Source organism: Papio anubis, chromosome 9 (genome assembly GCF_008728515.1).
Source record: "Papio anubis isolate 15944 chromosome 9, Panubis1.0, whole genome shotgun sequence".
In the NCBI taxonomy this organism is placed as follows: domain Eukaryota; kingdom Metazoa; phylum Chordata; class Mammalia; order Primates; family Cercopithecidae; genus Papio; species Papio anubis.
This window is the reverse complement of record NC_044984.1, coordinates 127,301,790-127,329,787: the sequence shown is the minus strand read 5'-3', so window position 1 is coordinate 127,329,787 and position 27,998 is coordinate 127,301,790. Positions and strand designations below refer to the sequence as shown.

General features: G+C 45.3%; 1 protein-coding gene across 3 annotated transcripts; it reads right to left on the bottom strand.

Annotated features, from left to right (window-relative positions):
* ZNF26 (zinc finger protein 26) lies at window positions 1–27,998 on the bottom strand. 3 transcript variants are annotated; one of them, XM_009182115.4, is made up of 5 exons: window positions 26,784–27,998; window positions 5,412–5,538; window positions 5,043–5,138; window positions 1,079–2,443; window positions 1–365 (listed from the first exon to the last, which is right to left on the bottom strand). In XM_009182115.4, exons 1-4 carry the CDS (start codon window positions 26,814–26,816, stop codon window positions 1,098–1,100), a joined length of 1,602 nt encoding a protein of 533 aa, XP_009180379.1. In that variant the 5' UTR covers window positions 26,817–27,998; the 3' UTR covers window positions 1–365; window positions 1,079–1,097. The 3 variants fall into 3 exon arrangements, with proteins under 3 accessions (XP_009180379.1, XP_003907466.1, XP_021778895.1); XM_003907417.5 differs by having other exon boundaries at window positions 1–2,443; XM_021923203.1 differs by lacking the exon at window positions 26,784–27,998 and having other exon boundaries at window positions 1–2,443; window positions 4,787–5,138; window positions 5,412–5,439.

Here is a 27,998-nt window from a genome sequence, read left to right as displayed (position 1 = left end):
AAAAGTAAAAGACATTTTTATTGAGAAGTGAGGAAACAACAGAAGATCAGAGAAGCAGGTTCTAAAGGGATAGTATCCACAGTTATTCTTGTAATCAATTAGCCAGAATGAATGGATGTTCTCAACAGAATTCTGGGACAAGACTGAATGAGTTCCCACATTTTCTGGTTCACGTGTGAATGAATTACAGACTCAAAATTCTGAAAAAGAGATTACCATTATCCAACAATGGGTAAAATGCTCACCTGTAGCTAGTGGAACGGATACCTGAAAGACACTACCACAGGAAGCACCCCAGAGAGGGGAGGTATTTCTCCAGAGAAAACAAGGGTGCTCATGTCAATCAATGGACAACAGGCACGGAACTGCAAAATATAATAAACGTCCATTACAATGAGTTCTCTTAAGCGGCAGCCCTGTAATAAACACCAGATCTGCTTATGAAAAAGAAAAGACAATTAGCATTTAATATGGAAAATACTGGGGGATATGATTCCACAAACTATCAAATATATATATATATATAGTTAGATAGACAGAACAAGTTACATTAAAATATAAAATACTAAAAATTTTAGAAATACTTTTCAGTGTTAACTTAGGGAAGTCATATGAAATATCCCTTAACTTTAAGAATCTGTTCCCTGTTTTTCCTGAACATTACTTTATTTATATATTTTTTTAAAAACAACTTTATACTCCACCATGAAAAGTCAACTGTTCATAATGAGATTTTATTTTACAAAAACACAGCTTCAAATCTGGAATGTGACTTTCCACGGAACACACTTTCAACGGGAAATGCTTCCCTAATTTATTGGACTTATAAGGTGTTCCTCGTGTAAATTCTCTGAATCTTCATGATGATACTACAACATCTGATACACTTATTGCTCTGCATTCCTTCCACTATTTTCATCTACAAAGATTTGCAACTTATTTCTGAAAGCTTTTACACTCATCCCAAATATGGTTGGTCTCTCCTCTCTCTGATTTTTGACATGAGTGTAGTTTTAGGGCCTCCTGCTTGTAAATCCTGTCTACATTATCCGAAGTCTCCTGAACATCAGTTTCTCACATTGCATCATTCCGATTTCTCATTTGTGAGTCTTGCGATGTATGCGAAGCCCTGAATTCCAACAGAAGGATTTCCCACATTCAGAGCACTTCCACGGCTTCTCTCCAGTGTGAACTCTCTGGTGCTCACTGAGAGATGACTTCTGAGTGAAGGCTTTTCCACATTCACTGCATTTAAAAGGCTTCTCTCCCGAATGAGTTTTCTGGTGTATTTGAAGTGACGCCTTCCTAGGGTAGGCTTTTTCACACTCATTGCATTCATAGGGTTTCTCCGTTGAATGAGTTCTCTGATGTATAATCAGCTGTGATTTTCCACAAAAGGCTCTCTCACACAAACTACATTCATAGGGTCTCTCTCCGGTGTGTGTTCTCCTATGGATAACAAGGTATGACTTGCTACTGAAAGCCTTCCCACATTCACTGCATCCATAGGGCTTCTCTCCCGCATGAGCTCTCAGATGTGCAGTGAGCTGTTCCTTCCTACCAAAGGCTTTCCCACATTCACCGCATTGGTAAGGATTATTTCCTGTGTGAACTCCCTGATGTACGATGAGTTGTGTCTTCATATTGAAGGCTTTCCCACAATCGCTGCATTGATAGGGTTTTTCTCCTGTATGCATTCGGACGTGAACAAGGAGATAGGACTTACTCCTAAAAGCTTTCCCACATTCACTGCATTTATGTGGTTTCACTCCTGTGTGCGTTCTCTGGTGTACAACGAATGGAGACTTCAAACTAAAGGCTTTCCCACATTCACTGCATTCATAGGGTTTCACTCCTGTGTGACTTCTCTGGTGTAAAAGAAGCTGTGATTTCCAACTGTAGGCTTTCCCACATTCACTGCAGCCATAGGGTTTCCCTCCTGTGTGAATTTCCTGATGGACAATGAGCTGTGACCTGAAAGAGAACACCTTCTCGCACTCACTACATGAGTAGGGTTTTTCTCCTGTATGAACTCTCTGATGAGCATTAAGGTTTGACTTGGCACTGAAGGCTCTTTCACATTTACTGCATTCATAAGGCCGCTCTCCCGTATGAATTCTGAGATGTACAATGAGCTGTGACTTACAACGAAAAGCTTTCCCACATTCACTACACACACAATTTTTTTCTATGCTATGAGTTCTTTGATGCTTAAGAAAATATGGTTCTTCATAACCAGGAAACTTATCAGAATTCCTTCTCAAATAACTTCTGCTTGAAGCTGAGTTTTGTGTCAAACTTTTCCCATGTGTGTTATAGAGTCTCTGTCTTGAAGAATCATGGGTTTTGCTCAAATTAAGTCTTCCCAACACACTACAAGCATAGCTTCTTTCAATACTTTCAAGCTCATCTTGATTGTTCTGGTACCATTCGTCCCACCCATCTACAAAAAACAAACAAAAGATAACTTTTTGAATCATAACATAAACCTGATATGGAATTAAACAGTATTAGGACTGTCATGTAATCAACCTTTCTCTTTTGGTAACAAGTCTACCACCACATTGGTTCAAAAGAAATACTGGCCAAGCATGGGGGCAAGGGAACTGAATCAAAACAGACCAAAATAGGCCCCTCGTGAAAACTGGCAGCAAATTACCAGTAATCAAAAATAGTTTTTAAAATAGAGGTTTAAAACTGGCACTTGGATTAGCCAGGCATGGTGACGGGCACCCGTAATCCCAGCTACTAGGGAGGCTGAGGCAGGAGAATCACTTGAACCCGGGAAGCAGAGGTTGCAGTGAGCCGAGATCGTGCCACAGCACCAAGTACAAAGTTCCTGAGGAGGAAGCCTGACTGACAGAGTTTAAGAAATAGAAAAAATGGCCGGGCGCGGTGGCTCAAGCCTGTAATCCCAGCACTTTGGGAGGCCGAGACGGGCGGATCACAAGATCAGGAGATCGAGACCATCCTGGCTAACACGGCGAAACCCCGTCTCTACTAAAAACACAAAAAATTAGCCGGGCGAGGTGGCGGCGCCTGTGGTCCCAGCTACTCGGGAGGCTGAGGCAGGAGAATGGCGGGAACCCGGGAGGCGGAGCTTGCAGTGAGCTGAGATCACGCCACTGCACTCCAGCCTGGGCGACAGAGCGAGACTCCGTCTCAAAAAAAAAAAAAAAAAGAAAGAAATAGAAAAAGGCCAGCATAGCTAAAACCCATGGAGTGAATGAATGAAAGCAGAACCAAATTATTCAAAACCATGGCAAAAAGTTCTTTACATTTCTAAGATTTTTTTTTTTTTTGAGACAGGGTCTTTGCTCTGTCATCCAGGCTGGAGTGCAGTGGCGCAATCTTGGCTCACGGCAGCCTAGACCTCCTGGGTTCAAGTGATCCTCCATGTCAGATTCCTGAGTAGCTGGGACTATACGCACTCGCCACCACACCCAGCTAATTTTTGTATTTTTAGTAGAGATGGGGTTTCACTTGTTGGCCAGGCTGGTCTCAAACTCCTGAGCGCAAGCGATCCGCCCGCCTTTGCCTCCCACAGTACTGGGATTACAGGCGTGAGCCACTGTGCCCAGCCTAAAGGTCTTTAATTACAGAAAATCTCAGTCTTCTGCATTTAAAAGATCAGTTTGACTGTTCTGTAAAAAGTAAGAAAAGGGCAGAGAAATACTTTAGACAGTTATTGCAGCAGTCCAGAATGAGATAATTTGAACTACACTTCTTGATATACTTTGGATACCTATTCCCGCCCAAGTCTCAGTTGAATTATAATCTCCCATGCTGGAGGTGGGGCCTGGTGGGAAGTGTTCACATCCGGATCACAGGAGCAGATCCCTCATGGCTTGGTGCAGTCTTCATGATAGTGAGTTCTTGTGAGATCTGGTCATTTGATATTATGTGGCACATTCCCCGCCCCTTCTTGCTCCTGCTTTCACCATGTGATGTGCCTGCTCCCGCTTTGACTTCCACTATGACGGGAGCTACCTGAGACCTCCCCAGAAGCAAATGCTGCCATGCTTCCCGTACAGCCTGCAGAACTCTGAGCCAATTAAACCTCTTTTCTTATAAATTACCTAGTCTCAGGTGTTTCTTTATAGCAATGAAAGAATGGCCTAACACATGTCTGGAATTGAGGAAATTTGGAACATATGGGAGAGAACTAAGATGATTTGCTGAGGGACTGGATGTGGGAGCATAGAAGGGGAGGAGTCAACAGCTTGAATGGCAAGATGGCACTGCTCCTTAGAGATGGAAACACTAAGAAAGAAACTTGTGGAAGAAAATGAGGGACTCTGGCTATTTCTTTTGAGGAAGAGTGGTAATTTTAGAAGGAAATCCTCATTTCTGAAACTGAGAGTAAAGTCTGGGAAAGCATGGGGTAGCGCTCCTACAGGCAGGTAAAACCCAGGACTCAAGTGCCAAAGAGAAAGACCTCAATTTTGATGTTACAACACTGGGGTGAAAGCTTAAACCTTCAGAATGGAAGAGTCTTTCGACAGTTACAACATAGGAGAGGAGAGCCAAACTGGAAAAATACCCCTCTGGACAACGCAAAAGGGAAGTGGAAGGTGTATAAAATCACTCAAAGATACAGGGGACATCAGGGCTAAGACTGTGAGTCAAGTCTCGGGGATTTAACTGTGAAAGGCAAAGGAGGAAATAAAAGAAAGGGAAATAGAGGGCCACGAGCCACACCAAGTGAGGGGAAAAAGAAATCCCCTAAAGGTCTCGATGCCCAATGAAACCCATGACCATGACCGTGGGGAGGAGGCAAACTTACCCAAAAGCAAGCCTGGAGCAGAGTTCAGGGAAGAGGGGCCTGCCTGCCTCTCAACAGTGAGGGGGAGAAAACCCAAATATATGAAGAGTGACGGCAATTTCCTTATCTGAGGAGCTCCTGGCTTCATCCTGAGTCAGCTCCAGTAGCTCAAGGACTTCCAGAAGAATTTCTGAAGACAACACTGCGAGTGCCCACTCCTCAGGTACTCACCAGCTCACTCCCATGCCTCCCACCTTCCTCATTCTCACTCACCCACCTGGACAGCTCTGCCTGGAAATTTTGGCATTTATTATCCATGGATCTTCTCCTTGTTCCAACTTGAAGATTAAGTCAGGCTTGGTACCATGATACCCTGTTGATGGGAAATCACAAAGGGTGGGGACCAGGCTGTTAGGGACAGGACCGAGGAATCAAGAGCTACAGAGTAAAACTGCTCATCTCACTTGGGGAAAGATTACAATTAGGAAGTGAGGGACAAATAGGGACGAAGGAAATTTGACCCCTAAAGTTCAAGTTCATAATCATTAAGCACTTCAGAGATCCCAGAGTAGGTCAACAACAAAAAAAGGGATGGCAATTTATTACTCACTATCTGAGTGATGTGATGTTGAGACGGAGTGCTTACCCACTGATAACAGGTTATGATAGTTTTCCAATATCACATCTCTGTACAGGTACTTCTGTGTAGAATCCAGTAGCTGCCATTCATCCCAGGTGAATTCCATAGATATATCCTTGAACGACAATAATCCCTGAAATAACACACACCCTGTTCAATTGGATGCAATTACATTAGGTGATGTGGAAAAGATGCAGAGGAACTGGGAAGGAAAAAATGTTCCTCTACCGACTATTTCCTGTGTCTGGTTTAGCATTTACGCTGTGAGAGAATTAAAAATCAATCAAGGAGTTCCGGGCATGGTGGCTCACGCCTGTAATCCCAGCACATTCAGAGACCAAGGCAGGAGGATCACGAGGTCAGGAGTTTAAGACCAGCCTGACCAAGATGGTGAAACCCTGTCTCTATTAAAAATACAAAAATTAGCCAGGCGCAGTGGCAGGCTACCTGTAATCCCAGCTACTCAGGTGGCTGAGGCAGGAGAATCACTTGAACCCGGGCGGCAGAGGTTGCAGCGAGCCGACATTGCGCCACTGCACTCCAGCCTGGTCGACAGAGTGAGACTCCATCTCAAAAGAAAAAAAAGAAAAAAAAATCAATCAAGGAGCTTCTATTTGCCAGTACTCTCTTGGATCCTGAAGATTTCAGGATGAATAAAATCCAGTTCTGTCTTCAAGAAGCTTTCTATCTTGTAGATAGGAATGAACATTTATACATGCAAACAAAATAAGGTGTTCTGAGTCCTTGGTAAAAACATCCAGGGTACATTTTGCACAGGAATGAAGAGAGCCACTCAAGTAGTCTTAGAAGATTCATGATGTGTTCCTCAAGAAGTTGGGGTGGAAAGGGCAATTCAGGAGGTGTGTGGACGAGGTTCAACTGAGAACAGGGGGATAAACAAGAGAGTTTATCCTTCTACTTGCAGGAGTCTGAAGGCAATTGGTCTGGGGCTTCCATCTCTGCTCCACCTTACACGGCTTCCACTTCCAGGGCAACCCAGTCTAAGATGGCTCTAGTCATCACATCTGCATTCTAAGCAACAGCAAAGAGTGGGGGCTGGGAGGGAACAGCAGGGAAATTCAGAAATGGAGTCTGTTTCTGTATATGCCCAACTGAAAAACTGGCAAATCTATTATGAAAGAAAGAAAAAAAAATAGATTGGAACATAATTTGCAGTCCCTGTACCAGGAGCAAGCATCACACAGAACACACGGTAGAGCCTGGTCAATTCAAGGAACTGCAAATATTTCAGACACAGAAAAGATTGCTGTCTTTGTTTTCTATTTTTATAACAGAATACCAGAAACTGGCTGATTTATAAAGAAAAATGTTCATTTAGCTCAAGGTTCTGGAGGCCGGGAAGCCCACAAGCATGGTGCTGGCATCTGGTGAGGGCCTTCTTGCTATGTCGTAACTTGGTAGAAGGCATTACATGATGAGAGACAGGGAGCATGCCAGCTCAGGTCTCTCTTCCTATCCTTATAAAGCTACTAATCCCATCACAGGGTCCCTGCCCTGATGACCTTGTCAAATCCTAAATACCCTCTACCTCCAAATATCATCAACGAATAAATTTAGGAATTAAATTTCCAACATATGAAATTTGAAAGATACATTCAAACCATAGCGATGGCTACAATGGGTGAACAGGTAAGAGCTAGACTACAAAATAAACCTGGAGGCCGGGTACAGTGGCTCATGCCTGTAAGCCCAGCACTTTGGGAGGCTGAGGGAAGCAGATCACAAGGTCAGGAGTTCAAAACCAGCCTGATTGGCCGGGCGTGGTGGCTCAAGCCTGTAATCCCAGCACTTTGGGAGGCCGAGACGGGCGGATCACGAGGTCAGGAGATCGAGACCATCCTGGCTAACACAGTGAAACCCCGTCTCTACTAAAAATACAAAAAATTAGCCGGGCGAGGTGGCGGGCGCCTGTAGTCCCAGCTACTCGGGAGGCTGAGGCAGGAGAATGGCGTGAACCCGGGAGGTGGAGCTTGCAGTGAGCTGAGATCGCGCCACTGCACTCCAGCCTGGGCGACGGAGTGAGACTCTGTCTTAAAAAAAAAAAAAAAAAAAAAAAACCAGCCTGATCAACATGGTGAAACCCCATCTCTATTACAATTACAAAAATTAGCCAGCCGTGGTGGCGGGTGCCTGCAAGCCTAGCTACTCAAGAGGCTGAGGCAGGAGAATCGCTTGAACCAGGGAGGCAGAGGTTACAGTGAACCAAGATCATGACACTGCACTCCAGCCTGGGCGACAGAGCGAGACTCTGTCTCAAATAAATAAATAAATAAGTCTGGAATGATTTTCCTAGTTTATAGAAAAATTGCCAATGTAGGTTTATATAAATAAGAGAAATAATAGGGCAATGTTCGAAGAAATACGGCCTGAAAATTCTCCCGGAGTGAAGACAAATACAGGAGTTCACGTGATAAAAACCTACCAATTGAAATGCAAGATAAGTCAACCAAAAAAAAAAAAAAGGTCCAAATTTAAGCAGATGGTAATGAAACGTCTGAAAATAAAGTAAATAGAGAACACCTGATAACCAACTAAAAGGAAAGAACAATGTTTCCTGAAAGTGGGAGAGAAATAAAGTACGGAGAAAAAACGCTGATGCTGAAATCTTATACCAGCCAAACTAAAAGGCAAGAATAAGGGAAAATAAAAGACATTTTCAAATATACAAGCACCTGGAAAATTTATATCCATCAAGTGTGGTAGTCATGCCTATAATCCCAGCATTTGGGAGGCTGAGGCAGGAGGATTACTTGAGGCCAAGAGTTTGAGACTATCCTGGGTCACATAGTTAGACCCCATCTCTACAAGTAACAACAAATGTGTGGGCATGGTGGTGCACACCTGTAGTCCCAGCTACTCAGGAGGCTGAGCTGGAAGGATGGTTTGAGCACAGCAGTTTGAGGTGATAGTTGGCCATGACTGTGCCACTGCACTTTACACTGGGCAACAGAACCAGACTCTGTCTCTAAAAAAAAATTTAACAACTTTTTTAAATAAAAAAAAAAAATACACCCTATACAGACAACACTAAGACACAGAAAGAATTGGTGGAGCAGCAGAACGTAAATCTAAATATTGATTCAAACACATCTGAACTAAAATTATCATCAGCTATACGACTTAAGCATGTGTGTGATGCAAACAGATGAGAATCACAGAAAATGAAGGTATAAAGAAACACCTTTCACTGGGGAAAAGAGAAAATGCAACTGTACAGACTTTGGTTTAAAGGGAAACGCTCAGTGGGTCTGCGAATGACTTAAGAGACAATCGAGCACTAAAATGTAGGGAGGGAGCGCGGAGGAAGCAGGGCTTCCAAAACAGTAGAGAAAAAACCGACTGACAAAGAACACATTCATGTTAGAACATACTGAAAACATAACTAAGACAGTCTGAAACTCATGAGATACACCAAAGAAAAAAATACAAATTAGACAATAAATGAAAAAAGATATCAGGTAAATGCTAAATCAATGAAAGCTGATACTCACAGAATTAGCACAAAATAATTGCATTTTTACATCAGTTTAACTCAAGGGGCTTAAACTAAAGGCATTTCTTTTTTTTTTTTTTTTTTTTTGAGACGGAGTCTCGCTCTGTCACCTAGGCTGGAGTGCAGTGGCCAGATCTCAGCAAGCTCCACCTCCCGGGTTCACGCCATTCTCCTGCCTCAGCCTCCCGAGTAGCTGGGACTACAGGTGCCCACTACCTCGCCTGGCTAGCTTTTTTTTTTTTTTTTTTTTTGTATTTTTTAGAGACAGGGTTTCACCGTGTTAGCCAGGATGGTCTCGAGCTCCTGACCTCGTGATCCGCCCGTCTCAGCCTCCCAAAGTGCTGGGATTACAGGCTTGAGCTACCGCGCCCGGCCACTAAAGGCATTTCTTATGCATCCCAAGTAGCACGAAAGTCTCACTACAGCCAACAGCTCCTCTTGCTCAGGCACATCCGCGTGGGTCACCATCCCTACTGGCTCATCAATACTTGGCCATGATTCTTCTATGCTAGATGGCTTTTCTACAATATATAATTTCACAAATCAAAACACCTACAAAGCTGTAAGATTTATGCCCATTAGGGAGGTTGAGGTGGAGACTAAATGTGATTTGAAAGTAGGAACAGAGAGAATGGAGAGAAGATTTAAACATGACTATCAGTATCCTCCTCTATCTGAGACTCATTTAAATTACATACAGGAATATAGCATGCACAAACACACCTCTAAAAAAAAAAAGGGAACTACGTAAACAGAAGCCAGTAAGATACTTTGATAAATTTTTAATAAACAGTAAGCCAAAAATCTGGTAACTGACTTCCCTGAGCAGAAGCTCTCCAGAGGTAAGCTGATGCACAGCAAACCATCTCTCCCACAGAAGCCCTAAAAGCTCTGGGAACAGTCATCCTGCATGAGGACAATGAGGTGTGAACTGAAAACAGCTAAAAGCAGTATACGAATTAGGCTCCCAGGTCCCACCCACCTAGGGTCTCCAGGGTGGGTGTTACTCAGCCAACACATGACTACCTAACATGCCAGTGGTGCTAGGTACTCTTAACAAAATCCAGGCTGGGCACCGTGGCTCACGCCTGTAATCCCAGCACTTTGGGAGGCCAAGGCGGGCGGATCACCTGAGCTCAGGAGTTCGAGACCAGCCTGGCCAGCACGGTGAAACTCCGTCTCTACTAAAAATACAAAAACTAGCGTGATGTGGTGGTGCATGCCTGCAATCCCAGCTACTCGGGAGGCTGGGACAGGAGAATCGCTTGAACCCATGAGGTGGAGGTTGCAGTTGAGTAGAGATCGCACCACTGCACTCCAGCCTGGGCGACACAGCAAGACTCTGTCTCAAAACAAAAAACAAACAAACGAAAAATCCGAGCCGGTAAGGGACAGGGTCATGAGAGAGAGGGAGGCACGGGTGCTGTTTCAGACAGGGGGATCAGGGCAGCTCTCTGATGAGGTGATATCTGGGCAGAAATGCAAGTGCTGTGAGAAGGCAATGAAAGGCTTCTCGCTCTGACTCGTATTTTGAGGAGATCACCCTGACTGCTGTGGAAGACAGAGGGCGTTGTAAGAGGAGATACCGAGGAGACCAGTTAGGAGGCAACTGTGTTAGTCCAATGGAAGACGGCGGCTTGGGCCAAGGTGACAGCGATGGGGATGATAAGCAGTGGCTGGACTCTGGGCATCCTGCGGGGACAGAGCCAGAACACAACCTGATAGAGACACCGTGGCACGCTTAGAGACAGAAGGGGGGCCAGGAGGACACCAAGCAGCCTGGCCAAGCAAACTACAGAACTTCCCCTTTAAAGAGCTGGAGAAGCCTGGGGATAACAAAGGGAGGAAAGAAGATAGTGAATAACTGGTCCATGAATGACTGAAGATGGGGGAGATCCAACCAGAAAGCAGTCCACAGAAGTGAGTCACTGAAGGAGGAAAGTGACCTTGCTAGGAACACGTGGGAAGAAAGGGAAGCCGGTATCCATCCTCTCAAACACGAGGGGCTCCAAGAAAAGGGGACTGAGCAAGCGCCCCACACACAACCTGGACGTCTGCAAGAACGGATGAGGCTAAATCTGGGGACTTTTCAGAAGGAACTGACATGTGCTTAAGAATTTAAGTAAACAAGGATCCGATAACTGCTTTCCTGCAAAAAATTCTGAAGGCAGAGACTGCAGGGGGACTTTTAAAAGGCAGCAGGGGAGTGAGGGCTCAGCAGCTCACCTCAGGAAGGGCACCATCTCCCTGCAGCTCACCTCAGGCAGGGCACCGTCTCCCTGCAGCTCACCTCAGGCAGGGCACCGTCTCCCTGCAGCTCACCTCAGGTGTGGGCACCGGCCTCCTCTGCAGCTCACCTCAGGCAGGGCACCGTCTCCCTGCAGCTCACCTCAGGAAGGGCACCGTCTCCCTGCAGCTCACCTCAGGCAGGGCACCGTCTCCCTGGGCCCAAAGAATTCTGACTTCTGAGCTTGACACCTGAGCCTACATTAGCAGGCCCTCCCTGCAGCACTACCGGTGAGTGGGAGACCCCTTGCGGGGAAGAGGCAGTGAGGAGACTTCTGGGGGAGTCTGCAAGCAGTGAGAGAAAGAATCACATACACCACGGAACTGCTGGGTAGAGCCCTGTCAGAGGCTCTAACCAAGCCCCACAAACCCCACAGATGCCCGTCATAACACTGGGTACTGACCACCACACAACACGGGCCTTTGTATCTTCTCCTCTAACCACCGATCTTCCCATCCCAACCCAGAAGGAGCCCCCACCGGAGGGCAACAAGTAAATGGGGTGGGAATACAGACAAGCCTCCTCCATCTCCCCTGTGCAGGCTAGAATGATGGGATGTACAAGAGCTTGGAGTGAGAGTGTGGCCTGAACTTTCCCATACCTGAAAGTAACTGAGAGTTAATAACAAACAAGACTGTGATCAGAGCATCATCAGCTCTCCTCACAACGACCACTAGGGAAGAAAGGGCTGACAGAGCAAGCCTGAGGCTGTGATGAGAAACATGAAGACACTACTGTGCCCTTATTATGTTCAGGCCACTCGTCAAGCTGGTTACTTTAAATCTGAGGGAGAAGAAACATGAAACACATCACGTCGATGCGACCATATTAGAAGCTGGAGGTCTACACCAGAAGAGGAAATGGAGCCCAAAGCAGCTGCTTCTGGGGGCACAGGATGGAAGAGGAAAGGTGCAGAGCAAAGAGTGGGTAGACCAGGAGCAGCAAGTAGACCAGGAGGCTTGTTATCTATTTTATTTAAAGCCTTTTACTATTTCTTTAAGCTTGATATGAATAAAAATAGGCTGAGCATGGTGGTTCCTGCCTGTAATCCCAGCACTCTGGGAGGCAGAGGTGGGTAGATCACCTATGGTCAGGAGTTCAAGACCAGCCTGGCCAACATGGCAAAACCCCGTCCTGCTAAAAATACAAAAATTAGCCAGGTATGGCGGCGCACGCCTGTAATCCCTGCTACTCGGGAGGCTGAGGCAGGAGAATCACCCGAACCCAGGAGGTGGCGGCTGCAGTGAGCCGACATCGCGCCACTGCACTCCAGCCTGGGCGACAGAGCAAGACTCCATCTCAAAATGGATAAAAAAATAAGAGAATAAAAATAAAATACAAAATAATGGTAAAAATTTTGAATTGACCTAGCATGATCAAAAGAAAATTTTATGACCAAGAAGCAGTCCACAAACTCTAAGAGACTTAAAATTTCACAAGTGATTATGATAAACAGTTCTACTGTAACGGGATGCACACGCTGCAAAACATCACACCATTCAGTTGCATAAAAAGCCATAGGGCTTATGGGAAAAATGGGGTAAAGGCATAATACCGGTGACACACAAAAAGAGAACCTAGAGGCCGGGCGCGGTGGCTCAAGCCTGTAATCCCAGCACTTTGGGAGGCCGAGACGGGCGGATCACAAGGTCAGGAGATCAAGACCATCTTGGCTAACACGGTGAAACCCCGTCTCTACTAAAAATACAAGAAAATTAGCCGGGCGAGATGGCGGGCGCCTGTAGTCCCAGCTACTCGGGAGGCTGAGGCAGGAGAATGGCGTGAACCCGGGGGGGGCGGAGCTTGCAGGGAGCCGAGATCGCGCCACTGCACTCCAGCCCGGGGGACAGAGAAAAACACCCCCCCAAAAAAAAAAAAAAAAAAAAAAAAAAGAGAACCTAGAACCCGATAAAAACAGTAGCAGTTTTATACATGCTAAATGGTTAACAAACATATAAATACTACAATAAATATGACACTTTACTTTGAAAATGACCAGTTATTACATGGTGGTGGAAAGAGGGTTATCTGAAATCAGATGGAAAGCTCACATTGTTCCTTAATATAGCAATGGTGTGGAAACAAATTCATGTCGTCAAAGCAAACAAAATAGCAGAACTGACAATTTATACATTTGTTCCAATAAACTGGAAAACTTAAAGTGGAGATTTTTCTATGAAAATAAAAGTAACCAAAATTACCCCAGCAAGAATTAGGAAAACCAGGCTAGAGCATGGTGGTTCATACCTGTAATCCCACTACTTTGGGAGGCAGAGATGGGTGGACCACTTGAGTCTAGGAGTTCATTAAGAACAGCCTAGGCAACATGGTGAAACCCCATCTCTACAAAAAAATACAAAAATCAGCTGAGTATGGCACACATCTGTAGTCCCAGCTACTTGAGAGGCTGATGCGGGAGGACTCCTTGAGCCTGGGATGCGGAGGGTGCAGTGAGCAGAGATCGTGACACTGCATTCCAGCCTGGATGACAGAGTGAGACCCCATCTCAAAAAAAAAAAGAAAAGAAAAACAGACTAGTCGATGATCATTTTAAAAAACTGAAGTAGTAGTCAAAGGATCAAAAGTATACTCTTCCCAAAAAGGCAACAGTCCCACACTAACAAAACTTCTAACACCATCCAAAGAACAGAAAATTCCCAGTATATTTCATCTGACATAGAGCTGTGAAATGATGGGACACCTGTATAATGCATCACACAAAGGTGCACAACCCTATAGACAAAACAAGGACAGCACAAACTGTAATCTAACCTCATTTATGATTAACATTGATTAAAATACTTAAAAATATTAGTAAAGTAAATCTAATGCCGTGTGTGTGTGTGTGTATATATATATACACACATAGCATGTATTTGTACATACGTACATAGCAACTACACCAAGAGTTTATCCAATGAATTAAAGGATAGTCCACATTTTTAAAAAACAAAAAACAATAAAATAAGTCACATTAGCACATTCATGGAGAACTGTCAATCATCTCAATAGACATAACAAAAGGAACATGATAAAACTCAACGCTTTTGGCCGGGCCCAGTGGCTCATGCCTGTAATCCCAGCACTTTGGGAGGCCAAGGCAGGCAGATCATTTTTTTTTTTTTTTTTTTTTGAGACGGAGTCTCGCTCTGTCGCCCAGGCTGGAGTGCAGTGGCCGGATCTCAGCTCACTGCAAGCTCTGCCTCCCGGGTTCACGCCATTCTCCGGCCTCAGCCTCCCGAGTAGCTGGGACTACAGGCGCCCGCAGGCAGATCATTTGAGGTCAGGAGTTCGAGACCAGCTTGACCAACATGGTGAAACCCTGTCTCTACTAAATACAAAAAAATTAACCAGGTGTGGTGACGGGAAGCTGAGGCAGGAGAATCGCTTAAACTCAGGAAGTGGAGGTTGTAGTGAGCTGAGATCATGCCATTGTACTCCAGCCTGGGCAACAAGGGCGAGACTGACCCTCAAAAAAAAAAAAAAAAATCAACACTTTCAAAACTCAGAATTTAAAGCAAACTAAAAGTAAAAGGAATTTCCTTGATACAATAAAGTGTTTCTTCCCTAAACCTATAGAAAATATCATACTTTGGCTAGGAGCAGTGGCTCACAACTGTAATCCCAGCACTTTGGGAGGCCAAGGCAGGTGGATCATGAGGTCAGGAGATCGAGACCATCCTGGCAAACGCGGTGAAACCCCATCTCTACTAAAAAATACAAAAAATTAGCCGGGTGTAGTGGCGGGCGCCTGTAGTCCCAGCTACTCAGGAGGCTGAGGCAGCAGAACAGCGTGAACCTGGGAGGCGGAGCTACTAGCAGTGAGCCAAGATTGTGCCACCACACTCCAGCCTGGGCGACAGAGCGAGACTCCATCTCAAAAAAAAAACAAAAAAAACAAAAAAAAAAAAGAAAAAGAAAATATCATACCTTATATGAACCATTAAAATCATTTCCTTTAAAAACACATGACGGCTGGGGGCAGTGGCTCACGCCTGTAATCCTAGCACTTTGGGAGGCTGAGGCGGGCAAATCACAAGGTCAAGAGATCGAGACAATCCTGACTAACACGGTGAAACTCCATTTCTACTAAAAATACAAAAAAATCAGCCAGGTGTGGTGGTGGGCGCCTATAGTCCCAGCTACTCAGGAGGCTGAGGCAGGAGAATCACTTGAACCCGGGAGGCGGAGCTTGCAGTGAGCCGAGATCACGTCACTGCACTCCAGCCTGGGCAACAAAGAGCAAAACTCCATCTCAAACAAACAAACAAACAAACAAAACTAAGAGAATCAGCTGAGATAAAATGAGAACTGGTGGAGATCCACCATCTTGTTTTGCAGCTGCCTGAGACACAGATATGGCTTCTGTTCCACTGACTCTGGAACTATGTAAACAGCTGTTGGATTCTACAGTCCCTGATAAACAGCTCTCACCCGACTGGCAAAGAGCTGCTTGACTTGTGGATGGCAGTTCCAAGGTGAACACATGACATCCCGTTTGGAAGGCTGCTGCTCTGATTAAAGAAGAGTCAAGAATCTTTCTGAGTTATTTACAGCTTAGAGCAATTGGGTAAAGTATGTTTTTGTGAGCAAAATTTACCTTTCTCTCTACCTGATTTCTCCAAAATCTGGAAACTATTCATGAGTATTCTGATCTTATGGTAATACGGTTATTTATATAAGTTCAGCAAGAATCTGTTTTCTTTCGCAAAAGGACACAATTGGAAAGACTGGTTATTGTATCAAGGCCTCAAATGGAATGGCGTATTTTCAGATATAACCAGGCTGCTTTGAGAAATTTAGGTTGGATTTACAGAGCTGATAAAAAGCCCCTTGGAAAGACTGGCCTGGTACCTTGTCCACCTTAAAGATTCCTGACCTGTGGCAAGTAAAGAATGTCACTTTCTAACAGGCTCAGGAACCTCATGGTATTTTGGGATCTCGAGAAGACAGGAATTCATACAGGTGTTACAAGCCCAGTCGAACGGCAAATCCTTGGGTTGGCTTCTGGCCTTCTAAGCTTTTAAAAAGTCGAATCAAAAATTCCTTATAAAAGTTCCAGCAAGGCTGGGAGTGGTGGCTCACGCTTGTAATCCCAGTACTTTGGGAGACCAAAGGCAGGCAGATCATGAGGTCAGGAGTTCGAGACCAGCCTGACCAACATGGTGAAACCCTCTGTCTACTAAAAATACAAAAATTAGCCAGGCGTGCTGGCACGCACCTGTAATCCCAGCCACTCAGGAGGCTGAGGCAGCAGAACTGCTTGAACCCGGGAGGCGAAGATTGAAGTGAGCCGAGATCACACCACTGCACTCTAGTCTGGGTGACAGAGTACACCCATCTCAAAAAAAAAAAAAAAAAAAAAGAAGCTCCAGTGAAGTCACCTTAAAAGAAGCCTACATGGCTGGTCACTATTCTTGCCATTCTTATGCAAATAACCAGGCCAAGGATGAGACCAAAATTTATTTGCAAATAAATTGGTCCTGCTATGATTTATTCTTGGTAGAAGCAGGAAAACTGGAGACAGAAATTTTAGACTCTGATTGCTGTTCTGAGTTTTTGTTATTTGCCTATAATTTGGGCTAATTCTGAATTATTTCCTGGCTACAAGAAGTCCCGAATAAGGAATGAGGTTTTCGTTTTCTTCATGATACTTTTAGTTGGCCCATTAACGGAATAGGTTATTTGCTGCTGTTGTTCCGGCACAATCAAAAGTTCTCCTTCGTTTGTAATCCTTGCAGGCATTATATTTCTACTATTCAAATTATTACGTATCTCTCATCGTTTTACTTCATCTGAGAAAACCAAAGTCATAGTATCCTGGAGACCAGAAATGATTCAACAACCCTGTGAATCTCCTTAATTTGGAGTCCTCCTGGGCCTGATGTGTTTTCCACTGCAATGCACTGCTGCTAAAGCTATGCCATATCAAGCACCTCCCTAAGGTTCAGAGGAGGGTGCCTAAGATAGGAAAGCTGGGTTGGGAGGTGAAGTGTGAAGGCCAAAGCCATCCTGGAAGCTCATCTACCACGTGGGCTTCTGATTAACTCCTGTTCTGGGAAGGCCGGTAAGATTTCCAGTTCATCTGTTGTTCCTTGTGTCAGAGCAGGGACTTACCATAAACCCTACCCTTAGGTCAAACAACCTTGATGTAACCATACTTCAACTGTCTACACATCCCTTCTGAACCACCCCTCCCTATGGTCTAGATGTCCTGGGTCAGGGGGTGCAGGGATCTACCATCTTGTCTTGCTACCACCTGAGACACAGACATGGCTTCTGTTCATAAGTCCCTATCAAATGTTTCTTTGTAAGAAACAAACAAACAAACAAAAAAATCATGAGAACCAGTAAGAAAAGTCAACAGGGTAGCACTTTTAAACAAATCAGTAAGGAACAGCTTTTTGGTACATTAGCAGTAACCAACTAGAAAATATAATAAGAAAATGCCTATATGATCATAACAAATCTAGAAAGTACTTAGAAATAAAAATATTTAAAATGCAGGAAAACCTAACAAAAAATACACATGATAAAATATGTAAGTACAGAAGAGATTGAAGCAATATGCCATGTTTATGATGAGTAGACTTATATGGTAAAGATATTAATTTTGCCGGGCGCAGTGGCTCACCCCTGTAATCCCAGCACTTTGGGAGGCCAAGGCGGGCGAATCACGAGGTCAGGAGATCGAGACCATCCTGGCTAACACGGTGAAACTCCGTCTCTACTAAAAATATAAAAAATTAGCCAGGTGTGATGGCGGGCGCCTGTAGTCCCAGCTACTCAGGAGGCTGAGGCAGGAGAATGGCATGAACCCCGGAGGCAGAGCTGGCAGTGAGCCAAGATCGTGCCACAGCACTCCAGCCTGGGTGATAAAGCAAGTGAGACTCCGTCTCAAATAAATAAATAAATTAATTAATTAAAGATATTAATTTTCCACAAATTAATTTGCAAATTTGATAAATTCTCAATGAAAATACCAAGAAAAATTTTCATTGTATTTCATCTAATAATTCTAACTCTCGCTAACGTAAAATAAAATCATATGCTTGGACTACTGCTGCTACAACTAGAAAATTTTAAATACTCTTATCTTTTTAAAAAACCAGAGACCTGTGGAAGCAAGGAGGACTAAATAAACTAAAATTGCAGAGACAAAAGAGCTGCTCTTAGGTGAGCTAAAATTGCTGGCTGTTGCCCACCTGGGTCATTTGCTCAGCTTGAGAGCAGTGAAGGAAGGGCTCAGCCCAGACAGAGGACTAGGATAGGGAAAGAGAAACCAGTGAAGGTTTTGATGCGCCCCAGTGGACAGTGAGCTTTCCCCATGGGACATGTGTTGAGTGCTGGTCAGTGCAAGAAGCTGCAGGCTGGGCTGGAATGGCAGACTGAGTCTCCCACAGCCTCAAGGTGCTCCAGAAACGAAGTACCAGTAGAGACAAGCCTGCAATAAATACACCATCCAGAAACCCGAAGCCACAGGTAATAGAGTCCAGCCCCTAAACAGCTCAATTCCTGTTTAAACTGAAGTGATCAGCCATTCCCCTACTGCATGACAGAGAAAAGGGGAAATATCCTCTGTTATAAAACAACAGTAAGGTCAGGCGTGGTGGCTCACCCCTGTAATCCCAGCATTTCAGGAGGCCAAGGTGGGTGGATCACCTGAGGTCAGGAGTTTGTCGAGACCAGCCTGACCAACATGGTGAAATCCCATCTCTACTAAATATACAAAACAGCCAGGCATGGTGGTGGGCGCCTGTAATCTCAGCTACTGGGGAGGCTGACGCAGGAGAATTGCTTGAACCCAGGAGGCGGAGGTTGCAATGAGCCGAGATCGCGCCATTGCACTCCAGCCTGGGCGACAACGCAAGACTTCATCTCAAAAAAAACCCACAACAGTAAACTTTAGCCTCTGTGGTTATTCCTTTTAAAACAATGTCAGCAAAAAATTAAAAACTTTGAGACATGAGGCAGGAAAATATGACTGACGAAAGGAATAGGCAGATAATTGATCCAGACGCACACATGATCCAGACGATGTTAGCAGACAAGTAATATTACAAATAACTATCATAATACATACCTATATAAGTATTTAAAATACAGAGAAGTTATATAAAGTGAATAAAAAGAGAATTGGAATTAAAAAAAAAAAAAAACAAGGAGATATTTAGAAACGAACAACTGATCCCTGAAATGAGCATCAGCGGGACAATGGCCAACACAAGCCTGTTAAGGATGTAGAGCAAACCACCCTTCTCGTGGGGTTGTGCTACTGTCCAGTGAGCACATGGTGAGAGTAATACTGCTAACGCCTACGCCAACACACCCACATCAACTACAGTGGTGCAATTTTTTGAAAAGTGGAAAACCTCTTTTCCATGAAAATAAAAAAGGATTTAGGGCAAATGCAGCTCTCAATTCCTGGTACTGGGAATGTGAAGTCATTTCGCCACTTTGGAAAACCAGAGTATGTACTAAACGTAAATGTATGTAAACAGTGACTCAACGGTATCACTCGTAAGTATGTGCCCAGTGGTTCTCAATGGGTAAGAGGGAGATTTTGTCCCCCAGGGGGCATTTGACAATGTCTGGAGCCATTTACAGTTGTCACAGTGGGGCAGTGCTACTGGCACCTACGTGGGTTGGGGCCAGGAATGCTGCTCAACATCCTACAATGCACAGGACGTTCCTCCACAACAAAGAATTATTCAGTCCAAAATGTCAATAGTGCTGAGGCTGAAAAATCCTGGTATGTGCCTAACAGAAATGACAGCTGATGTCTACCAAAAGAAATGTACAAAAATATTCGTAGTAGTGTTATCGAAAATAGCCCGTAACTGAAAACAACCTAAACACTGATGTTGATAATAGATGATTACAAGAGACAAACTATGAAATGTTCATACAACAGAATATCATACAACTTCACAAAAATAAACCAACACAAACATTTTAAGGATATAAACATCTGCATTAAAAATGTATAGGGAAAGACCTAGAAGAATATCTACCAAACCGATTACCTCCGAGGAGAGAAAGGGGATTGGGATGGGTGGGTGGTTATAAGAGACAATTGTGTTCTAAGAGAATGTAGAAAAATAGCAACTGTATCATCAAAAATTAATAGTTCCAGTTCTGCATGTAAAGAGCCTGGAAGCAGCCACTCTGTCCTAACAACAAGTAAAAAGCTTAACAAACTGAAAAATCAACAACTCTTCTTAGATCTGAAAGCGAAGTGAAAATACAGGGCAAACCACTGTCCCCAAAATTAGAGACAGGCAGAAACACAGTACTTACCAGAGCACAAACCTCTGTGAGAAAGTGTCAGGATAGAAATACCTGAACTGCAACTGACAAATTGCCAGAGGCTAGGTGTGTACGTGTCTGAAGTTAAAATGTCCAAGGGGGCCGGGAGCGGTGGCTCACGCCTGTAATCCCAGCATTTTGGGAGGCCGAGGTGGGTGGATCACGAGGTCAGGAGATCGAAACCATCCTGGCTAACACAGTGAAACCCCATCTCTACTAAAAGAATACAAAAAAATTATCCGGGCATGGTGGCGGCGCCTGCAGTCCCAGCTACTCGGGAGGCTGAGGCAGGAGAATGGCGTGAACCCGGGAGGTGGAGCTTGCAGTGAGCCGAGATCGCGCCACCGCACTCCAGCCTGGGTGACAGAGTGAGACTCCGTCTCAAAAAAAAAAAAAAAGTCCAGGGGGACCCACTTATGGTAGGAGTGGAGGGAGACAAGGTCCCAAGCTTTTTTGAGTTTTACTTTCAGGAGCTCAACCAGGTTCCCAGAGCCTAATCTACTAAGGTTTTGTCAGAGCCTAACTAACCTGAGGAAAGAATATACCAAATTCCATCCTGTCCCATCTAAGGGATGGGGTGGGGGTGGCCTGGGAAATACTTGTGAGGTTCGGAGTCCAGGGGAACAGGCTCACAAAGAGACAGACCTAATCAGGGGCCTACAGAATGCTCACCCTTTCCCGATATCTCACCACCATATTAGTAAAGTACTATTAAAAGTAAATCTTTTTACTCAGTACATCATGTCCAGCTACGAACAAAAAGGGACAAGGCAATACTAAAAGGCAAATAAACATAGACAGGGTGACCAGGCACAGTGGCTTATGCCTGTAATCCCGGCACTTTTGGAGGCCGAGGTGGGCAGATCACCTGAGGTCAGGAGTTAGAGATCAGCCTGGCCAGTATGGTGAAACCCCATCTCTACTAAAAATAAAAAAATGGCCGGGTGCGGTGGCTCACGTCTGTAATCCCAACACTTTGGGAGACTGAGGCAGGTGGATCACGAGGTCAGGAGATCGAGACCATCCTGGCTAACACGGTGAAACTCCGTCTCTACTAAAAATACAAAAAGAATTAGCTGGGCATGGTGGCGGGCGCCTGTAGTCCCAGCTACTCGGGAGGCTGAGGCCGGAGAATGGCGTGAACCCGGGAGGTGGAGCTTGCAGTGAGCCAAGATAGCACCACTGCACTCCAGCCTGGGCAACAGAGCAGACTCCATCTCAAAGAAAAAAATAAATAAATAAAAAATAAAAATAAAAATAAAAAAATTAGCCAGGTGTGGTGGCGTGCACCTGTAGTCCCAGCTACTCAGGAGGCTGAGACAGAAGAATCGCTTGAACCCAGGAGGCGGAGGTTGCAGTGAGCCGAGATCACACCACTGCACTCCAGCCTGAACTCCGTCTCAAAAAAAAAAAAAAAAAAAGCACAAGCACACACAGACAGGGGAAGCATCAGAACCAGGCATGATAGGGATGTTGAAGGTATCAGAGAAAACTTAAAACAACTATGATTAATATGTTATGGGCTTTAGTGAATAAAGTAGGCAGCATGCAAGAATAGATGAGCAGGCCAGGCGCAGTGGCTCACGCCTGTAATCCCAGCACTTTGGGAGGCCGAGGCAGGCAGTCACTTGAGGTCAGGAGTTCAAAACCAGCCTTGCCAACACAGTGACACTCTGTCTCTACTAAAAATACAAAAATTAGCCAGGCACCGTGATGCGCACTTGTAGTCCCAGCTACTCAGGAGGCTGAGGCACAAGACTGGCTTGAACCCGGGAGGTGGAGGCTGCAGTGAGCCCAGATCGCACCACTGCACTCCAGCCTGGGCAAGAAAGTGAGACTCCATCCCCCCAAAAAAAAAGAGGCCAGGCATGGTGGCTCAAGCCTGTAATCCCAGCACTTTGGGAGGCCGAGACGGGTGGATCATGGGGTCAGGAGATCAAGACCATCCTGGCTAACACGGTGAAACCCCGTCTCTACTAAAAAATACAAAAAAACTAGCCGGGCGAGGTGGCGGGCGCCTGTAGTCCCAGTTACTCGGGAAGCTGAGGCAGGAGAATGGCGTAAACCCGGGAGGCGGAGCTTGCAGTGAGCTGAGATCCAGCCACTGCACTCCAGCCTGGGAGACAGAGCAAGACTCCGTCTCAAAAAAAAAAAAAAAAAAAAAAAAGAAATACTAGTGATCAAAAACACTGTACAGAAGTAAAGAATGCCTTTGATGGGCTATGTATTATGTAGACAGTATGAGATTGAGCGAAAAAATCAAACCTCCAAGCAAAGAGAACACTGGGGAAAAAAAAAAGAACAGAATATCCAAGAACTGTGGACAGCCATAAAAGGTATAGATATGCACAATGGAAATACCCGAAGGAAAGGAAAAGAACAGAAGAAAGACAGCCGGTGCCTGACGCATGGTGGTTTGACTTAGTATTTTTCAATTTTACAACAGCACAAAAGCAATACACATTCAGTACATTCCCCAACTTACAATGAGGCTCCATCTGGATAAATCTATTACAAGTTGAATATATTATAAGTCAAAAATGCACTTCTGACAAAGAGATTTTCAATTTATGATGAGTTTATCAGGATGTAACCACATCATTAAGTCAAGGAGCATCTATATATGACACAATAATTATTGAAAATTTTGCTGAAGTAATGTCAGACACCAAATCACAGATGGAGGAAAATCCGAGAATACCAAGAAGATAAATGCCAAAAAAACCTGCATGTAGGCATATCATTTTTAAAACACAAAAAATCAAAGATAAGCCTGAGGGGGAAAAAAATACCTTACCTACAGAAACCACACAAGCAGGAAAATGGAGTGAACAGTTAAGTTGTTTAGAGAAAAAAAAAAAAAAAAAAATCCATCAAAACAGAATTCTGTACCCTGCAAAATTATCCTTCAAAAGTAAAGAAAGACTTTCTCAAAAACTAAGATAATTTATTGCTGTTACAAGCAAACTTGCCTTAACTGGGCAGAAAAGGAAAATACAGGTCAGAAACAGATACAATTTTTTTTTTTTTTTTTTTTTTGAGACAGGGTCTTACTCTGTCGCCCAGGCTGCAGTGCAGTGGCATGATCTTGGCTCACTGCAACCCTCCCCTCCTGGGTTCAAGCGATTCTCATACCTCAGCCTCCTGAGTAGCCAGGACTACAAGCACGCACCACTACACCTGGCTAATTTTTATATTTGTAGTAGAGACAGGGTTTCGCCATGTTTGCCAGGCTGGTCTTGAATTCCTGACCTCAAATGACCTGCCCGCCTCGGCCTCCCGAAGTGCTGGGATTACAGGGATGAGGAGCCACCAGGCCTGGCCACAGATATACATTTTAAAAATTGAGAACATCAAAGAAAGAATAAGTGAAAGTAAAATTAAAACTTTTTTCTTATCTTTTTTTTGAGATGGTCTCACTCTGTTGCCTAAGCTGGAGTACAGTGGTGCGACGGCCTCAAACTCCTGGGCTCAAGTGATCCTCCCACCTCACCTCCCAAGTAGCTGCGGCTACAGGTGCACACCAGCACACTTGGTTTTTTGTTGTTGTTGTTGTTTTGTATAGACAAGGTCTCTGCGTTGCCCACGCTGGTCTCAAACTCCTGGCTTCAAGTTGCCTCCTGCCCTCAGCCTCCCAAAGTGCCGGGATTACAGGCATCAGCCACCATGCCTAGCTATTTTTCTTTTTTTGTTGTTGTTGAGATGAAGTTTCGCTCTGTCACCCAGGCTGGAGTACAGTAGCACGATCTTGGCTCACTGCAACCCTCACCTTCTGGGTTCAAGCGATTCTCATACCTCAGCCTCCTGAGTAGCCAGGACTACAAGCATGCACCACTACACCTGGCTAATTTTTATATTTGTAGTAGAGACAGGGTTTCGCCATGTTTGCCAGGCTGGTCTTGAACATCTGATCTTGTGATCCACCTGCCCTGGCCTCTCAAAGTGCTGGGATTACAGGGCTGAGCTACCACGCCTGAGCCACCATACCTGGCCATGCCTAGCTATTTTTCTTATTCTTAGTTGACCTAGTCTGTTCAAAACAGTAATAGTGGCTGGGCACGGTGGCTCACGCCTGTAATCCCAGTACTCTGGGAGGCCAAGGTGGGCGGATCATGAAGTCAGGAGATCAAGACCATCCTGGCTAACATGGTGAAACTCCGTCTCTATTAAAAATACAAAAAAATTAGCTGGGTGTGGTGGCACGAGCCTGTAGTCCCAGCTATTCGGGAGGCTGAGGCAGAAGAATCACTTGAACCTAGGAGGCGGAGGTTGCAGTGAGCCGAGATCACGCCACTGCACTCCAGCCTGGGCAACAGAGGGAGACTCTGTCTCAAAAAAAAAAAAATCACCAAAAAACTCCTGGAACTAAGTGATTATACCAAGGTTGCAGCAGGATACAAACAATGTACAAAAGTCAACCCCTTTCTTGTACACAGGTGTAAGCTGAATATGAAATAAAAAACACAATAACATTTACAGTAGCACACACAAAAATGAAATACTTAGGCGTAAGTCTAACAAAATATATAATGATATTATATAAAATCTATATGAGAAAACCTACCAAACACTGCTGAACGAAAACTAAGAACTAGATAGATATAACATGTTCATGGATAGGAAGACTCAATATTCAAGACTTCAGCTCTTCCCAGCTTGATCTACAGATTCAATGCACTGTCAGTTAAAATCCCAGCAAGTTATTTTGCAGATGTTAACGAACCGATTATAAAGTTTAGACAGACAAAAGACTTAGATTAGCTAACAGGATCCTGAAGCAGAAGGATAAAGTTGGGAGAATGAACCTGACTTCAAGACTTATAGGCTGGGCATGGTGGCTCACACCTGTTATCCCACCAACGCTTTGAGAGGCCAAGGAGGAAGAAGTGCTTGAGGCCAAGAGTTGCAGGCCAGCCAAGGTAACACAGTGAGACCCTATCTGTACCAAAAAAAGAAAAAAAAATTAATTAGCCAGATGTGGTGGCACGTGCCTGTAATCCCAGTTACTCAGGAAGCTGAGGCGGGAGGATCCCTTGAGCCCAGGAGTTCGAGGCTGCAATGAGCTGTGACTGTTCCACTGCACTCCAGCCTGGGCGACAGAGCGAGACTCCGTCTCAACAACAACAAAAAACACTTATTTTAAAGCTACAAAAATCAAGACAGTGTGGTAGTGTGGTATTAGTGAAAGAACAAATAGACCAACAGAACTCAATAAAGAGCCCAGAAATAGACCCATATAAATATAGTCAACTGATCTCTGACAAAGGAACAAACTCACAGGGGGGAAATACCCACTCCTAACTTTCTCTCATTTCTTTAGCACCACAGCCTTCCTCACTGTGTCCTTTCCTTTCATTAACTTGAGTCCTCACCTCGGTCCTCTTGAGGGTTCTAGTTGGTCACACTCTGAGCTTCCACGAATACAGTAAGGTGTCTTTAGCTATTTCCAGTTTAGACCTCCCATGTGAGTTACAGGCTGAAATATAGGCATTGGATACTCAACACCTGCGAAAGTCTCTCCCAGGGTCCCTCTTCTAACAGCTTTCCTAGTCTCCGGCTGTATAGCTCAGTGGCAGAGCACAACATCCGGCAACGTCGTCGCCACCACTCACCGAGTGCAATGGATTTGGCAATCAAGTCACTTGTAAAATCTCCCCTCTGGTTCACTCCGTCAATCATTCATAAAGTCCAGATGATCCCCTGGCCCGCCCCTTACCTCTTGGACTCTCGAGCTCCGCTCCTAGCCTTTTCTCCCTACTCATACACCTGTAATTGTGTCCACAGTTCACTAGACTACCGTCCCCACCAAACCAAAGCTCCTCTAAAATCAGGAACATACATAACTTATCTCTGCATTGCCAGCACCAGCTCTAGAGTTCAGCACACAAAAAGACACTCCATACACAAGCATTTGGCCAAACGAAAAAGGAGGAACTGATAATTTCTCCAACGAAGTTCCAACGGTCTGCATAAGACAACTTTCTGTAGAAAACACGAAAAGATGGAGGATCTCAGATTTCAGGGCCCGCAGCTGGCAATGAAGTGCAGTATAATTGCCCGTCACAGATTACCACGAGGCACGTTTCTGCAGGACCAGAGCTTGGGTGAGCTTTAGAGGAGCTTCGGTTTGGCGGGGAGGGTAGTCTAGTGAACTATGGACACAATTACAGGTGAACGTGAGTTCAGTTCCCGGGAGTAACCCTGCAGAGATCAACGTGGCCACCCTCAGTATCCAGTCGACTTTTAAACACGGAAAGTCTCTACTTACCCAGCACGAAGCTGTCCGGAAACTGGTGGCCATCCCCACGCCCACGTTCGTGCGCTGCCTAGGGGGCAGGACCCGCGGGCTGCGGAGAGACCGCGAGGGATGCGTCCGCACGAAGACAGGTGCGGGTCCTGGGCCCCAGGCACCTGACCGTCCCGGGGCTGAGTCGCTCGCAGGGACGCCGGCTCCTCAGCTCTCGCCCAACGCGGAGCGCGCGTGACTAGACGGCCTCCCGGTCTGGGTACCAGGAGTCGCACCGATGGATTTGTGCCGTTCAGCAGCCCTGACTCGGGAGAGCAGGCGGCTGGCCTGGCTCCGTCCACGCCTCGAACCGACGGAGGTGTTTAGCTGGTCAAGTTCCTGGTCTGCCCCGGATAATCCCAGCCGCTTAGCTCTGCGCCTCCGCGGTCACAGAGACTAGCCAGGTTCACCCACTGGCCAGATTTCGGTCCACTGAGTCTAAGCCGGAAACAGCCCTGCACTCGCGCACCCGACTAAGACAGGGTGTGTGGCGCACGCGGAAGTGCGTCATGCGTCGATGCGCCAGGACGCGACAGCGCCGGAAAAACTACATCTCCCACAATCCTCGGCGAAGGCTCCCTAGTTACAGGCCTGACTTCCAGCTGCAGCGTATCTGGAGCGGGGCACAGCCTGACAGGAAAGGAAGGTTGGGAGGGGGCTCCGTCAGCGGCACCTGGTTCACCCTCCCCCGGCTGCGCCAGGTTCAGTACCATCCTCGGAGCCCGGACGCCCAGTTTCCCAGGGCCTGTAGAACTGAGTCAGAGTCTGACCCCAGCAGACACGCAGGCGTGCTGAGGTCTTGATATCGAACAAGATAGGGTTCAGACCAGAAGGCGCAGCAAAAAAGGACGCTTTGTAAAGCTAAAAGCTGCAATTCGTAGGGTTAAATAACAGTTTGGAAATCAGTGCACCAAATAATAGAGTAACCAACTTCATAAAGAAGAAACTATAGTAGATGTTAAAGACAAATAAATAGAACCACACCAATAATGAAACTGCCTTTGCAAAAATTATATCAGTGAGAAAATTATTGCCGTGGGGGAGGTCTAATCTAACCAAACCCGCCACCCTACGCGCCTTTGGCTCTTCTGGGCTTAGGACAAGCTAACTTTGGAAGACATTTAGGTTATAGTTTAAATGATAACCCTTTTCCAAAACTCAACTGCCTTTGTAAACCTATGAGAGACCACAAAGCTG